General features: G+C 41.9%; 1 protein-coding gene across 2 annotated transcripts in view; it reads right to left on the bottom strand.

Moving 5' to 3' along the window:
• Positions 1 to 13,193: 13,193 nt before the first annotated feature.
• Positions 13,194 to 17,803, bottom strand: part of RSRC1 (arginine and serine rich coiled-coil 1) — a 315,530-nt gene continuing 310,920 nt past the window's right edge. The window contains exon 10 of one of the 2 annotated variants that reach the window (XM_045197288.3): positions 13,194 to 17,735. In XM_045197288.3, coding sequence (XP_045053223.2) covers positions 17,643 to 17,735 — 93 coding nt within the window. In that variant the 3' untranslated portion in view covers positions 13,194 to 17,642. The remainder of the gene's footprint in view (positions 17,736 to 17,803) is intronic. The other variant, XM_024563047.4, reaches the window with a different exon arrangement.

The raw sequence follows: 17,803 nt of genomic DNA, 5'->3' as shown, positions 1-17,803 counted from the left end.
CTACACATACACCTACTTACTCACCAGTGTCTACTGCCCCCTCTGACTAGTACAGTGAAGTCATCATTGTTCAAGTCCATTCCCCCTTTACATCGATGTTGAGCAAACCATTCTCCTTACATTAACAATGGCTGGACTTTTTCTGGACAGACTTTGTATGTATATTCTATAACTGCATTATGACTTACAGTTTATTTGGAAGGTCACTTGATGCAGATCCTGGCCAGCAGGATCCATTGTGGCTGCTATATTCAAACACACATACACACGGACTACAGAAATCCTGTGGAGAAAAGGGGGCTGCGTGGCCCTCTCCAAGTCAAAGAGAGGGCCCCTGACCCCCGCCTGGACAGGCTTTTATTGTTTTTCTGGGCACATTACATTGAGGGCGATCCTCATTTACCATGCACAGGTTCACCATAGGTGATTACCTTTTAAGGAGGACAAAGGACAGGACACTGCTAATTACTTCAAAGAAAAGGATGTTACAGCTCAAGGGGGAAGTTGCTCACACTCCATACTTGGGTGGTTTAGCACAGACTTTAGGAAGATGAAGATACTCAGTAAACATTTGCTGCCTCAGTTCAGGGTGAGGGAGTTTCAGCAAGAGCAAGTCTCATAGCAGTCTGGGTACAATGCAGGCCTGATTTCCCACTGGAGAACCTATCCATGGACGTGGGTCCTGCCCACCAACCTCGCTCCCCACTGGCTTTTCCAAGTGGGGGCAGAGCCACATTTCCCACGCTTGGAACGGTTCCCCACAGTCACTGACCTCTTTGAGAGAACAGAGAAAAGTGTGAAACCCAAGCCAACCCTACAGTTCTATTAAAAACACCAAGAATTCGAAATGTCAATGAGTCCTCTTTTATTTCATTCATTAATTTAAATATTTACTAAGGGCTAATTATATCCCAAGCACTCTTCTAGGTATCGAGAACACAAAACTCTCTGGCCTCTTGGAGTTTACATTCTACTGGCCAGCTCTTTCACCTGTCAGTTCTGTGGTTACCCTTGTTACAGCCCTTCAGAATTTTCCAAATGCTTCTGAGGACATTATCTCAAGTGCCCGAGGAGAAATAAACAGGCTCTTGAGTTCTGGGCTTTCAGACTTAATTATAGTTCTACAGAGGCAGGGGTGTCAGGCCATTATAAACATCTGCACTTCAGTTCATTTCAACGCCTCTAGGTTTTCATTGTCCTGATTCCTTTGCCTTAAACTGCACGGAGGTGGTCTGCAAGTGAGACGTCACAACAAATTCACAAGCAGCACCACGACACATTTAAAATTTTTGAAAGAAATAGAGAAACTTGACATCTGTTGGCCATTGTGCAAACTCCTAGCTTGCCATGGTTCACACATTTCAACATTAGATTGTGCTACATTCCTTCAGATGATGTCCTATCTTTGGGAAGCTAGGTGTTTAAAAGTTGACATCGTGAAAGGGAGGTAGCTTGTGAAAATCAGTGTGGAACAGGAAACACTCGTGGCAGAGTTCAGTCTGTTTACAGAGTTTGAGAGGTTGAGCTGTGCTAGGCCTGCACACATCCATCAGTGCGATTATGTAAGAATGATACATATTTTATTCACTTACCTGTATTATTTCTTACAAGGCTACTACTACTGAGTTTTTAGAACATAAATACTTAAGTTGTTTGGACCTTCCTACATAATAAACACAACTATTCAGTCTTTCTTTGGTCCTAGGGGCACCATGGAAATATTACTGAGACACTAATAGTTTGGGGGCCCCTGTCCTAATCCCACAATCTATTTTTCAATTTTTAAAAAAATTTAAAGTTGTATCATGAATCCATTTTCTCTAAAAGATATGATTCATTTTCTTTTCTGTGTTTACCTTTTCTTCACCTATCTACCTTACCATTCCCCTAACAAGGCTGCATTGTACCTTTAGGACAGATGGGGAAAAGGGCCGAGCAGTTACATGACTTATTGGTGAGAGCACAGGTCCCAGGGTCTTCAAACCTCTGTCAGGGCTGCCTCTAGTCCACATGGCATCTTTGTTCACCTAGGAGCAGGTGCCTTTTTCACAATGCCTTCATCCATGGGAATATTTGTCTAATAAATACACAAATCAGCAATGTGTAGGATACGCCTAGGGCCCTCTCAGGTCTTGCACACTCGTCCATGGCAGCCTCACTCTCAAGCCAGAATTCTTCCCACTAACAGAAGGGTGTGAGTGCCAAAATTACATCCAAACTCATGTGCAAATATGTACTTTTATTTTCCTGCTAATGAACTTAATTAATATTCTTGGCTCCCATTCCATTGGGAGTGACACCTCCCCCTCCAACAATGTCAAGGTGTAGTTGGTTGTCAATGACACTGCATCCCTGGAGGCCTCTTTATTCTCCTCACTGGGTGGTGGAGCCAAGGACCCTGAGCATCTCACAGTGTGGGGCGCCAGCTGGCACAGTGAAGAACTGTCTTGTTCTAAATGCCAACAGCACCCCCTCCCTTGAGAAGTGCACTCTCTAGAGCATGTTTTCCTCCAGTGATGTAAAACTTCAAAGCAAATCTGAGTTCACAGAGAGAAGTGTCTAATGTTAAATTCTCCTTTGTGTGCCTGATACTGAGGTGAAGGCCAGGAGTTTTGTTCTCACCAAACTGTGAACAAGCAGCAGACTTTTTCAGCTGTGTTGACTTTTATAGCTCATTTTCTGTGTGACTGAGTATATTCATGGCTGGGAGTTGATTTTGCACAAACTGTAATTGGGTCATATTTTATTTGGAAACATATCAGAAAATGTCACCTTCTGGGGTGTGGTGATGAGATGACCTTTGTGGAAAGATGCTCTAGGCAGCCTCTAGGGGGCAGACACTGAGGCTTTGGTCCCTCTGGTGGGGTCTTAGAAGACCAGAGAGGATGGGGATGCTAGAAAAACCTGAGGAGGAAGCCAGGACCCACTGTAGGGATGGGGCTGAGCCAAAGATTATATTATGGTTAATAAATGTGGTCCAAAAGTTTTTGCCTTTCCCACATTTCTTAGATGTAAGTAAATCTTTGAAGCTTGGACACTGGAGCACACGTCATAATCTTTTTTAAAATAAAGATGTGGATACATGCTTATAGGAGACTGTTCTGCGTGGCATGGACTCAGCTCCCATTCGGAAAAGCCGGTGGGGAGAGGGGTCTAGCACACAGGACCCACACCCACAGATAGGTTCTCTCATGGGGAATCAGGCCTGCATTGTACCTACATCCTATGAGGCTTGCTTTTGCTAAAACTCCCCACCCTGAATTGAGGCAGCAAATGTTTGCTGCGTATCTTTAAAGTAACTTCCTAAAATTTATGCTAAACCTTCCAAGGACGAGTGTCACCAGTTCAACCACTTTTCCCTTTGCATTTGCAAATATCCTTCTTTTTGGATGTAATTAGCAACACCCTCTCCTTTGTTTTCTGTAAAAGGTAACCAGAACCAGTGCATAGTAAATGAGGACCATCCTCAATGTAATGTGCCCAGAAAAGCAATAAACGCCTGTCCAGGCAGGGGTCAGGGCGCTGTTCCCTGAGAGAGAGGCCAGCCTTCCCTTTTCCTCCACAGGACTCCCTAGTCCGTGTGAATTTGCCCACTGCTGCCACAGCACACGGATCCCATGGGCCGGGACCCGCATCACATGCTCACTTCCATTTAGTAATAATTTCCATTTAAAAAGTGTCTACCAAGATTCTTACAAACGTTATCCCCACTGACTCTCTTCAGTAACTTTCCATTGTACAGGTGAGAACCCAGAGACTGATGGAGGCGGACTGATCTATTCCCCAGGGGCCTCTAGCTGGTGACTAGTAGAACAGGAGGACCTGGCCATGATCTAGCCCCGACGCTGGCAGGGTCGTTGTTGTCTCAGTATGCCCGTTTTTGCCATTTTGTCTCAGCACGCCTGTGGTGAGCTCTCACAACGAGAAAGGACTGGACGGTGTGCAGTCCCGGAGGCTTGAAGCCGTAGGGGCCGACCAAACGTGGACGCGGAATGTTTGGTTTAAATACAAGAGGAGGTTTTTGAGTTTTCCTGAAAAAGAACAACAACGTTCTTTAATGACTAAAATCACGGCTATTACTCCAAAGACAAAGAGTTTGAGTGACCACGTAAAATGCAAATGTGCTATACTAACTTTCTTTTAGCAACAAAACTCAGACTTTCCACAGAACCCGTAATGGGGCCAGGTGTAGTTGAAAATCCACAGCTAAGGCCTGATTAGTTTTTAAATTTATTTTTAAGCTGAGTTATAATTTAAATATGGTAAAGCCCACTCACCTTCAGTGTATAATGTAATACATTTTTACAGACAAATAAACTTATGTAAACAGTGCCCAGTTGAAGATATAAAGTATTTCCAAAATATCCCAGAAATTCCCTCTGGCTTGCTCCCAGTCAGTCTCTCTCAAAAGTGACCAGTATTCTGAGACTTGCTTCTTTTGCTTAAATTATGTGCACAAAATTCACTCACATTGTTGCACGTAGCGGTAGTTTATTCTCTTTGATTCCTAGCAGTATTATGTTGTATGAATTTACCCCAACTAATTTGCCCAACTACAGGGGATAGACTTTTGGATTTATTTATTTATTTATTTTGCTTTCAATACTAAAGCTCTGTGACCATTCTTGTGTGTATCTTGATTAGTTTTTAAAGTCAGTCTAACATTCAGCTATTTTAAAATCTTTATTGCCAGTAAGATTGGAAAAGCTTTTTTTCTATAGACAATTTCATAAAGAGGATTCTCTCATCGAGTCAACACTTTGATGTTTGCGATTGTCTATATTGCTTTTATGTATGAAATAGAAGAAACACTTTGTTGCTTCTTTTAAAAAAATGATTAACTTTAGAACCATAGAGCCTAAAACAAGTTGAATAGTAGAAAGCGTTCTTGAAGAAATAACTGTTGAGGTCATCTGTCTCAGGAACTATTTGATGTGACGGTCTAAGGCATTATTTTAAAGGTTATTTTTAAATCTCTGATAAGATTTGGAAAGAATTCAAGCTGTGGGTGGATATCCCACTTCGAAGGCAACCATTTGAGAAGCCTGTGCAGGGAATGAGAAAATTATTTTGGAAAACATTAAGAACTCGAAGCGCTTTCATCCTTTGTCATATGCGTAGATGCTTTCACTATTTGAAATGGCAGGGAAAATCTGCTTCCATCCTGGAAGAATTGTTCTTAATTTCAAGGGCATGCAAGTTTTAATACTATCTGGGGCATATATTTTGGGTTAACAAAGGGGCAACAGGGAGAGAATAATGAGTGGCTTCAAGCTATACCTGGTTTCCTTCTAATTCATTTCTCCCTCAGACCTGGAAACCCCCCAGGGACACGGCCTCGGGCAAGACTCATACCACTGAATGGCGCTGGCAGCCAAGGCCTAGGGTTGCTGGTTCGCAGGAGAAGGCTGTCGTCTGCTGTGTGTTGTTAATAAGAAGCAGCTAAAATGTACTATGTGCTAGGCATGTTGACTCACAACAACCTTGTTACTATTTCACGGAAATAAACACAGGCTTCAGAGAGTCGTTATTTGTCTAAGGACATATGTGTAGGAAGTAGAAGAGTCGGGTTTGGAAGCCAGGCTGTCTGGCTATAGATTCTCGGCTACTCATCAATGCACCTAGTCTAACCCCTGCCACCTCACTGCACACAGGAGACCAGAGGTCTCCTCTACCTCCCCCTGGGGGTGGGGCTTTACTTAGAGCCAGAGTCAAAAACACAAATGGCACACAGGTAATAAAGGTGAGGGAAATAGGATAGGTAAGAGGATAAGGAATCATAATAATCAAAATATCAAACATGTACTGAGTTTCCTTGTGAGGGGCACGTGCCTTGCATGTTTTAACTCCCTTAATCCCCCAAACAACCTGATGAGATTGCTGCCGTTATTATGCCCATTTGACAGGAGAGGAAGCTAAAGGTCAGAGAAGAGACACCTCTGGTTCAAGGTCACACACTCCAGGAGTCTGGCGGAGAACCTGCTCCGTTAACCCTATTCTGTCTGTACAGACACAGGCCCCTGGAAGGGTGGGCGCTCTGGGGCACTGGAGGGGGCCTGACTCCAGCAAAGGGAGGCAACTGCTATTCAGCTCCGGTGATTGCCCTGCAGAAGTTCATGTTCACTGGTAATATGGGATTTCACATAATAACTTCCAATTTTTTTAAGTGAGCAATTGATTTAAAACAAAATATCTGAGCAGGACAAACAAAACAAGCTTCTGGGCTGAATCTGGCCCACGTGTGATCTAGTTACTGAGAGCGTGAGTTCTCCCAGCCTGAGAAGATACCTGAGCCTGGTAGCATCCACATACTGGCTTCTGAATGTAATTCAAAACTGGGTTGATGGCGAATCTGAGCAGAAGGGCCTTGTGAGCGGACACCAGTCACTACCTCACTAGTGGCCGTCCCTACCTTAAAATAAGAGGGCCATTGGGCAGTAGTTTCATTTTTGCAGGCTATTTAGGTTACGGACTATTGTTTGCATCTGATTTGCAGTTTGGCACAAGTTTATCTGGTTCTGGGTATTACATTACCTTCCCCATTCTGTTCAGCCTTAAAGTGGGTCTGAAATCGCCTCGCCTGAGCTCTAGAATGCCGGCCTCCCCGATTTGTGTTTATTGAGCACTGCCCTCCCTGCGCGGCTTTGGAAATAGTAGACTCTTCCTGTACGCAATAAACTATCGAAAGCCTATTTACCCATATAAAAACAATCTATTACTCTTAAGGTGACCGCATGCTTCCCAGATTGTTTTGTTCCCTCTTAATATTTGTCACTTGTTTACTTGCTACGTGTTTTGTCACCAGCCAGCAAGCAAGCACAGGAGAGCCATAGGTTTTAAACAAAAAGTTACCAGGCAACATTTTCAGAATGTTATTTCTTTTCCTTCCTTGTTTCCCTTCCAAACCTTTATGTTTATACTGGCCACGTGCTCTAGGTCCTTAGCAAAATATGTTTTAGTGTTATGTTAGTGTCTTGAGGCTGTTATAACAGTGCCGCGGAATGGGGGCTTTAAGGACAGAACTGTACTCTCTCAGTTCTGGAGGCTGGAAGTTGAGCTGCCTGCAGGGCCGCGCTCTTTCTCTGAAGACTCCAGGCATCCTTGCCTCTTCCTAGCAGACAGTCTTCAGTGCTCATTGGCTGGTCCCTGTATCCCTCCAACCTCTGCCTCTGTCATCAGACATCCCACAGCCGTCTCCCCTGTGTGCCCCTGAGTACAAATCTCCTTCTCCTGTAAGAACACTAGTCACTGGATTGGGGCCCACTCCAATCCAGTTTGACCTCATCTTAACTAGATTACATCGGCAAGGATCCTGCCCAATAAGGTCACGGTCAGTGGTTCCAGGGAGACATGAACTTTGGGGGGTACACGATTCACCCACTGGATACATCTATTAGTAACAGGTACAAAAATAGTAAAATAGAACAGGACAAAATTTTCAGAATTATGAACCAAAAATCAGATGGCAAGCTAGGAAGCGTGTAACTTTATAGAACTTTATGTTACACACTTTGGATATTAACCCCATTTCTTGGAACTTCTTCCTACCTCTCTCCTGTCATTCTCTCCTTTGCCCTGTTTTCTTCATTGACTTGTTGAAATTTCTCTTTTATGGGGTCATATGCCATGAATATGTGTTTATAAAACACTTGATACTTTCCTGGAACAAAGAATGGTGGGAAGAAATAAAACCATAAAATAACCACTGTTAATTTGAGGGTAGCATTGAGATGTCAGCCTCCATTGGGGAACAAGCTCATTACGAGGTGCTTTCTAACGTGATAAAATGCCCGTGTAGATCTCAGAGTGCTGCATCTAATTGCCTAGACCTTTTTACATTAGGTACCTGCATGCGTTGTAACGCTTTTGTGAAGATAAAAAGGCTGCTGCAAGAAATTGCCCCGGCGCTGGGAGGGCCGCGGGACTGGAGGGCATCACAAATGAGATTAATGATGTCTGCCTTAATATCAGAGAAGATTCAGCATAACCAAGATTATGGATTCTATGGAAACCTGCCAACACTCATTTATTTGGAATAAATATTATTTTTAATTAAAGTCCTAAGGTGGGTTATTCCTGAACTAATGAGATCTACAGTGATTTCCTTTAGGAATTAATTTTCTTTCTTAATTCTCAGTCACTTTAATGATTACAGCTCATTCAATCTTACTCACGGCAGTCGGCTTTATAGGGCATGCCAATTGCTGGCTAAAGGCACTAAATAATCCTGTATTTGTTTTTACATGGCACCCTCACTTCCTAATTATATTTGTCATTTAACCCAAACACTTTTATAGATTTGTCTGTCCAACTTACCTATATTTGGTGTGCTGGCTTTGTAAAATAAGATCACTCACACGAGTGTGTATGTATATATATATATATATATATATATATATATATATATATATATTTGTAGCATAATGTCATGCAGCCTCTCTATCCACGGCAGCAGTCCCCCAGCTTTCAGAAGAACTCCAATAAACATTAGTGTTTATCAGTATGTGGTTCAAACAATTTTCAGTGACTCAGTAGGGTTGGTGTTCTGGTCACTATTGCTGTGTACCAAACACCCCAAACTTTGTGCTATAAAAGAACCATTTTCTTAGGCTCATAGATTCTGTGGGTAAGGATTTTAGACAGGGAAATGGAGATGGTTATCTCTAAGGGCCTCAGCTAGGGAGGCTCTGCGGCTGGAGGAGCCTCTGCTCACATGCTGGTTGACTGGAACCTCAGATGGGGCTGCCAGCCAGAACACCGCCATGCAGACTCTCCACTTCGCAGGGGTTTTCTTAGAATAGGACCGCCCCTCCCTAGTTGGTCACTGTATATGGCAGTTTAGGGCCCCAGGGGTATCCCCAGAGAACTAGGCATAAGCCTTTTCTGAATTAGCCTTGGAAGTTATGATGTGCTGCTTCTGGTGCATTCTGTTGGTTATAAGCAAGTCAGTAAGAATGGCCCAGATTCAAGGAAGGGCACAGCGACCCTACCTCTCAATGGGAGAAGTATTAAAGAATTTGTAGACATGCAAATCACAGTGGGCAACAAACACCCTACTACATAGTTTCTTGTGGCTTATGTTGGAGTGGGAGTTCTTATTTATATCCCTTGTGGGACCCTGCCTGCCAGCTCACTTGGTTCCCAGAATTATAAGCATGCCCAGGCAAATGTGCCTCTACCACCAGTTGGGGCTCCTGCTCTCATTTCTAGCTGAGCTGCTACCTTGATAAATTAGCAGACTCCTTTCAACCTTTCCTTCTAAAGACCAAGAGAGCCAGAATATGCCTATCATTTACCTTAGATGATTTCTCTTGGTTTTTCAGGAACAAGAGCAGGCTGAAAAAATTCAAATTTATTGCTTCACTCGCATGAGATCATGCACTTGGCTAAATCAATCTTCAGTAAATTAAAATACTTGTTGACAGGAAGACCCTGATGGTGGAGACAGAAATCATTGATCAAGGTAGGTTGACAAATGTAGAATTATAATTGAATCGAGCATTTTCCATGTGCTTACAATATACGATCAATGAAAGGTGGGGTTTTTTTTAACCTTTAAAGGATAAAAAGTTGAACAAAGACATGGAAACTACTTAAATGGAAGAGCAGGTGATGAGGCACCAGAGTTAAATTGATGATTTGGTGCCTCCTTTCCCCTGGAGCCTTCCCCCAAGATATACCATTATGACATAAAGACAAGCTGAAACATTCATGCCAGACCTGCCCGAATGTGATACGTTCAGGGTCAGAGAACACCCTTAACTGATTAGTATGGGCCTGGAAGAGAGAGCTGAGGCGCAATGGTGATTAGGAATTCTCAGGGTCTCAATGCCACTCACGCCACCCGAAACGTTTGCGCATACGGCTGCCGTGGCTATTCCTTCAAAGAGCCTCGTGGAAACGGCGCTTGTCTCAGCCCTCTGGGGGCTGAGGAAGGGCCGATGCCACCCAGCAGTATTCCATGAAATGGTTTTCAGAATTAATGAAAATTTGAATGGGTAGATGTGCTATATAGCTAGTTTTCTTCAGGATTTGACTTTACTTTTAAAGGAAATAATATCTTATGATTCACAATTAACAGGATGGTTTCTGCTGTGACAAGCTGAAATACTGCATTTCCCACTCTCTCTTGCAACAGGGGAATAGTCATTTGACTAAGTTCTAGTCTGTGAAGTACAGACTTCCAAGTATCCTTTAATTTTAATGTCTGAGTCTTAAAAGGGAGTCCATCCTTCATGCAGCCTGGACTGTGGGTGTGAGGGCTACCGCTTCAACAGCCATCCCCCACCACTCGGTGGGAGCCACCTACCGAGGACGGTGGAACCAGAGCCTGTGTTCCTGACATGTGGACCCACTGTACCTGCCTTTAAATGACTCTCGTGAGAAACAAACATTTTAAAAATTTAGGCCACTGTTCACTGTTGCTGCTATTGCCACTATTTACGAAAAAACGAACTGGTATACTTAATTAACCCTAACTGATACACCGAAGGTAATTTTATCAGCTCTGTCCTGGCAGTAGGCGATGACATAGTCAAAAGGTTAATGAAAGCACTGCACACAGAGATGTGGACAGGGCTAAGGGAAGCAGTCAGGGACTAGCAGTTACCAGAAACTGTTCCAGCCTCCAGGTCAGAAGGGGCAGGAGGGAGCTGCTACTATAATGCGGTGAGAGCTGTATCTGGGGGAGGCGCCAGCCCCCAGGACTGGTGGCCTCAGGAAAGCGGCCACATGGGAGATGTGGCCCAGCACGGGTACAGATGCCCAATTCCCTCCCCTCTGCTTTGCGGCCAGAGCTTCCCATCAGCTGGACCTAACCAGAAGCCCAGGGCAAGGAGAGATGGGCGATGGCCTCTGTTCAGCCTCCTGGAACACTACAGAGAGAAAAGAAAGTGGAGAACGATGATGAAGGGCGACGGAGAGAACTAGCTACAGACAATATACACTAATTAGAAAATGACCTTTTAGCTTTTAAATGATTTGAAGAGGTTGATACAATCTTACTTTGCATGAAATCATCTATTTGAAAGTTTACTTATCGTTGCTGTTACTTACTAGTTTACGTGTGAAAGGCACACACCCCATAGCTCAGCAGTTCCACTCTCAGGACTCCATCCGGCCATTACGAAGAGTAAAGCGCCATTCGGAGAGTTATCCAAGGCTTACGTTCAGGGAAAAACGTTAACGGCACACCGACGTGTTTTCGTGGTCTCGACAGACAGCCATTATCCCCAGAGCTGTGTGTGTTTAAACACAGGGAGAGGTCGGGAAGGACAGTGGTCAGGCGGCACCGAAGGACAGAGCAGCAGAACACGAGGGGCAGGCACTTCTTTGTACTCACAGATTGGTTGCATATGAGTCAATTTACTTTCCTTCTGTGTTTTTAGTATTTTCCAATGAAAAAATAAAATGCAAATCACAAAATTATGAAACCAACACATAGAAAGCTTAATTCTTGATATAACTTTTATTTCGTGTATTCTTTAATCAGGTTGCCTGTGTTCATACAAGGTTGGCAAATGAGCAGATTTAATAAACTGTACGTGACCATTCACTGCCGTGTTTATGTAATTTCTAGAAAATGTGTACATGAATATTGAAAAGAATGTGAAAGTGATTAGCAGAAAGAGAATTAGTAAATGGTGGCCATTCATATTTATTTTAAAAAATTGCACATCTGGACTGGAATCCAATATTCAAACCCTCACTGACATTTAAATTATATTGATTTTTTTAACTCCAAAAGTAAAAATACATCTCAAATCCATGCTGCCTTTGTTAGTAAAAGAACAGATTTTTTGTCATAGATTGTGAGAATTCTAACATGGGTTTTTCAAAAAACAAGAAAAAAAGCACAATATTTTTATAACTCACAGCTTCCTAAGGTCTCTGTAAATGCCTTTCAAAGGGATTTAGAAATTAATTGAACAATGTCTGTTGGGAATTGTATAGCAAGATAAAATACTTAGTGGGATGTGGAGTTAAGGGCCCCAAGTAGAAACTGCGTCTCTGGTATTTTCTGGGCTGTGGTGAACGCCAATCTACTTACCAATCACGTGTCACCTTTTCTTATTAATTATAAAGCAAGTGAAATAAAAGTCTCCGAGCACCCGTGCTGAAAACAGCACACATGGTCTTCGAAAGGTGTGGTCGTTGGAGCACAAGTGTTAACGTGAAAATGGTTTTCTCCTTGAAGGCTCAAGTGTTTCTGGTGGAACAACTATTGAGTGACATGGCCTGGGCTGCTAATTATGCTCTACGGTAGATGTATAAATATTTTTTTAATGAAATATTTCAACAGAGATAAGTACATTTATCAGAGAGTATAACTTTGGATGACTTTCCATTTTTATGTCATATAATGAGATTGCAGCTGATTCCAATACACAGGATTTCAAAACAAAAACTATTTTTCCCCAAACTATTAATAAATGAGTATCACGAGTTATCTTCTGCAGGTCAGTTAGACTTACCATAGCAGGAAGAGGAAAGAGAAAAACTCCAATGGGGCTACATAAGTAATCCAGGTATAGAATCTGTTTTTTAAAAAATTTACCCAGTCATTAATATAGTCATCCAATCTGTGGTGCTGGTGTTTGGAAAACACTGGTTTCTCAAATATATATGTTTTCCATTTGGTTTTAAGTTTATGGCAATTTTTGTGGAACATACACAGGTAGACAGACTGTAGTTATGGGTTTTGTTTAGGACATGGGATTTTAGCTGTTCGTTTTAAATGATCACGAAGGTGGTGCGCGCTACACTAGGTTTTTTACATGGTGGGGTTGAAGCCTGAGGACCATGTTACGAGATGCTAATAAGAGAGGGTCAGTTCAGTTCATCACTCTGAGAACTGCAGCAGGATCATTTTGCCATTCCTTTTCAAGACCTAAAAATAAAATGGTACATTGTTGAGTTTGAAGTGTTGTCTTACAATATTGGTAGCCTTTATTTCCTGAAAATTGACCTATGGCTTGCAAGGGAGAACCACCTCCTACAGGAGACAGTACGTGGACCCTGAATGACCACATCCACATCATTTGAAATAGTATTTACACAGTAAGAAAATCGGGCCCGAAAGAAAGTTTGGCAAGTACGGCACTAGCAAAGTCTAGCCCCTGTCGTTAGTCCCTAATGTAAGAGAGAAGGCACGACGTCCTCTGCACTTCTCCTTGACGTCCAAAGGTCACTGTCCCCTCCGAGACATTTGGAGATAGAAATCAGAGAAACCACAACAAATTGGGTTATAAAACTCATCTATTTATTTTATATATGTGTACGTAGATTTACATCTATTTATTGTGGTAAAATACACATGGAATTTTCCATCTTGACCATTTTTAAATGTACAGTTCAGTGTATTAAATATTCACACTGTTGAGAAGCCACCCACGACTCTTTCCTCTTGTAAAGCTGAAACTCTGTCCCCGTTAAACAGGAACTCCCCCTTTCTCCTCCCCCAGCCCCTGGCAACCTCCATTCATTATACTTTCTGTCTCTACGATTTTGACTACTTCAAGTAAGTCATACTGGATTATTTCACTTGGCATAATGTCCTAAAGGTTCATCCGTATTGCAGCATAATTTCCCTCCTCTACAAGGCAGAATAATATTTCACTGTAGGTATGTACCACATTTTACTCACCCATTCATCTATCCGTGGACATTTGGGTTGCTTCCATGTTTTAGCTATTATGGATAATGCTGTTTTGGACATAGGTGTAGAAATATCTTTGCAAGACCCTGCTTTCAATTATTTTGTGTATACACCCTGACACCTATTTATTTTTGCACTGGCTCCAAATAACGTGAGTAACTTAAATAACCAGACTGTTAAACAGACTGCCCATTTGGGATAAACAAATCCACTCTTCTTTCACTGAAAAATATTTATTGAAAATCTTGTGTCAGGCATGGGCTAGATTCTGGGGATACAAGAATAGCAAAAATAACTTAAAAATATTCTGACAGAACATTTTCTCTGATTTAGGAAAAAACCCACCAAAAAGGCTGAACACACTGACCAACGTCCATCCCTGTGAGGAAAGATGAAGATGACCTGAGAACTCAGTGTTCTTTCTCACCTTGTTTTTATTCCCGTTCTGCTGCAAAGACTCAGACACTTCTTATCAAGATGGTTTGTTTTTCCATTTATTCCACAAGAGAGTTCTGAAGAGTAAGGCTTACATTTAAAGGATGGCATTTAGATACTTTCTAAACAGTTTGAGCACTGTATCAATTGAGTAACGGCCAAGAGTTGGTTTAAAATCTCTTCTGTAATACTGACCAGGAATATGGGGGTTGGGAAATGGGGGGACAAAGGAGTAACATGGGTATAAGAATTCTAGATCAATTCACCCATGGTTTGGGGACCAAAAATGTCCCATGTCTTGTTTCATTCCTACCTTTTGTTCCTATCTCATTTGCTCACTTAATGATTTTCACTGATGGACATTTACGGAGGGATCTCACCACAGGTAAGTGAACTGTGTCCTTCAGCTCCAAACTGATGATTTGTGTAACACAGTAGAAAACCAGAGTGCCAGGGAACATGCAGTGGTCCAGTGGCTGTGCAAGGCCTTACTGGCGGATGTGACTCTTTCCTAGAGCTACTGAAAATCTCCTTTGACTACCGTTACACAGCTCGGCTCATGTCATCTTGGCGGACAAGCAGTAGTGATCCAAAGCCTGTTGATGCTAGTGGCCAAATGAAGGGCTGGCTTATTCAGCCAGTTCTCCACTGGAAGGAAGAAGTGAACAGGGAATGCCAGAGAGTGACCAGGAACCTAAATTGTTTCCTGGATTTTTAATAAGATTGAGAGGGAAGGGCCACTTGGGTCTTTTATGAAAGGGACTCTTCCCTGGGTAGAACTGCCAGCGTTCCCAGCCGCCTTCTTCTCCTTTCGAGTCTTCATTCCGTTGTGGTTCCTCCATTCAGCCCACCTTAATTTGGTAACTTGGAGTAATTTCTTTCCTCTTTGCAATCTTGCCCTGTCCTCTGCCACTAGATATTTTCTCTCTTACATCACATATATGCTGGGGGCATCACAATGAAGCCTCTGTATACCCAACTGCCCTTGTTTGTGCCTAGAACAAGCTAGGTATTAAAAAAAAAGTTTGAAAAGTGGGTAAATCGGACCGAAGAAGACCTGAGACTCCTCAAGTCAGTTAGGGCAGTAACTGCAGAGCAAGCAGGGTTTCTTGTGGTCTTGGCAGGCAAGGGGATCAGGGACGGCTGGGGACAGCGGGAAGGGGCCTACGGGGCCCCCCATTCAAACACACGCAAGGGGAGTGCACTGCACTGAAGCTGGGGTACAGCCTTTTCCGTTGTTTTCTGTGCAACTAGTTGTTCCATGTCTCATTAAGATGGTTACCAAGCCAAGATGTCACACCGGCATAAATGGTAAACTTTTTCTATGAAGGGCTTTCTTTTAGGTTATTTTACTGAAAAGTCAAAGTAGGCAAGTCCACAATCAGTATCCTCATTTCACACGCGGGGATGCTGAAGGGAAGTAGACTAATGGCTCTAGGTGTTCTGTCCTTAGATACTTCTGTATCCCTCCCTTTAACTAGGGAGAGCCAGAAAAAAAGTGCTCTTACTCATTTTCCCTGAGAATGGACTCACTTCAGGAATGAAAATCCAACTTGTGTACTTAGTACTCGTCATTGTACACAAAGTCAACATTTCGAAAAACACTTGGAGGTCTCATTTAGGTCCAAATTATTATCATTATTCAAGTGACATGAAAGGTATTGTTCTGTTCTACAGGCTCATTCTGTTAGGGAACTAAAGGCATGTTAGGGTACTGCATCACCTCGCCTGAGTTTGGGGATATGTTTGATAGTGTTGTCTGAAGTCTTTCTCATTAAATTTGATTTGGCTTGTGTGGTAATGCTATAGTTCCTGTCTTCAACAGGAACGTAGGTAAATGCAGCTAATAATGCATTAGAATGAATCATATTAGAAAGGAGTCAGGAAGAAGGGGGAACAGTCATTGAGTTCCTGCAGGGAGGAAAGTTTAGTTATTAAAAAGAAAACGGATTCTCTATCTTCATGAAAAATTTAGCTTTAAAATACAAATCTATTGCAGTTCAAGCTGCTGTATTTTGAGCAACTTGCCACAGAAGAACACTGGCATTACTCGCAATTAAAGTAGATTACAATATTTCCACTATTTCACAGGTGAGGGACATCAGTCACACTGAGGAAAAATGCCTAGTCCAGGTTCTTCGGAGAATCTTTCGTGGGCCCAATGACAGCCCGTATTCTTGCCACTAAAATGTACTTTCCAGAAGGGGACAGTGCTTTTACTGTTCACAAATTATGGAAAGAATGAAATACAAAATATTTCAGAAACTGTAATCCTTTTTTAAAGTCACTAAAAATGTATATATGTGGATTAAAACCCATACAACCCTGAGTTCATACCGGGCACTTACAGCCGAGGAAAAAAGGGCACTGGCATCTATTTAACATGTGGAAACCTCTGTCTGAAAACGTGTGTTATCACCAGTCTCTCTTCCATACCCTTTGCAATTAAGTGTACGGTCTTTATAGTGTTCATTTTTAACAGGAATTAGACTTTTAATAGTTTCAGAAACATAAAAAAAGATATCATTCGATATCCTATAGATTGGTCATCCTATCCCCCAAACTCTTCATGTTTATCTTATGTCCTGAGGTACAGTCTTCACAGAGACTAACTTAGAGTGAGACCAGGCAACAGAACAAAATAGGAAAGGGAAACATTGATGTCAGCTGGTGAACACTAGTTTTGTAACACAAGGCCCAAAGGTCCTTATCTCTGGCATGTTCAGGATGGCATGTGTTGTTGATTTTCATTCAGCTACTGGAGAAAGGCATTCTACAGTGACAGGCTTCTCAGAATTACAGTAGCTGGCTTCCTCCACAGGGAACAGCAGATGGTGAAGTGAGACCGAAGCGAGAACTCTTACCTGTTTCCTCAGACACGACTTCCCTATCACGGGTATTTGGCCAAGTGGTCAGGTCTAGCAGGAACACGCGATTTCTAAAAGGATGAACTGAGCTCTGCTAACATGTTGAAAAGAAGCGCTTAGTAAAACCTGATCTCTAAGCCATATATTATCAATGTATTTAATTTTCTACACAGTTTTTCATTAAATATATTATTCTTTTAATATTAACACGCTCATTCTGCTTAGATTGTTCAGAGTGCTTTTTAATGGGCCTAAAATTTTCCAGTAACGTAAAATATAAGATTCAAAATGGTTTCATAATACATGGAAGATGAAATCTCGTATTTATAGCATAGAGTTTGATTCTTATATATGATTAATCAAAACTATGTCGTTAAATGACAACTTGATATTTTAAAAACTGTACTCAGAAACACTACTGTGTGCTATTTATTAAGATTGATATTTTTAGGATTAGCTTTATTAACAGTAGGACAATTTCATGCATTCCTCAACTTATACTAGTTTTAATATTCACAATGTTTAAGTTCAAATAAACAAATATTTAAGCCCACATGAGAAAAGAATGATATGAGATTACCTTCTTATATAATTGGGTCAATTCTTTCTATGAGTAAAAAGTTAAATTGGGATTTAAAAGCCTAAATTTTCAATGTTACTGTTAATTCAACCACATATATTATTTAGGCCACGGGACTGCCCATTAACCTTTCTTGTCGAAGAGCAATTAATCTCTTGAACCACTTTTCCTCCGCATCAGCTTTCTCAATAAATAGCTGAAATTCAAAAAAAAGAAAGAAAAAATGTTATTGTCTGCCAATAACTTGGATTTGACCTCATATAC

Source organism: Desmodus rotundus, chromosome 2 (assembly GCF_022682495.2).
Source record: "Desmodus rotundus isolate HL8 chromosome 2, HLdesRot8A.1, whole genome shotgun sequence".
In the NCBI taxonomy this organism is placed as follows: Eukaryota; Metazoa; Chordata; class Mammalia; order Chiroptera; family Phyllostomidae; genus Desmodus; species Desmodus rotundus.
The sequence above is the reverse complement of the archived record's forward strand: the minus strand, read 5'-3'. Positions and strand labels throughout refer to the sequence as shown.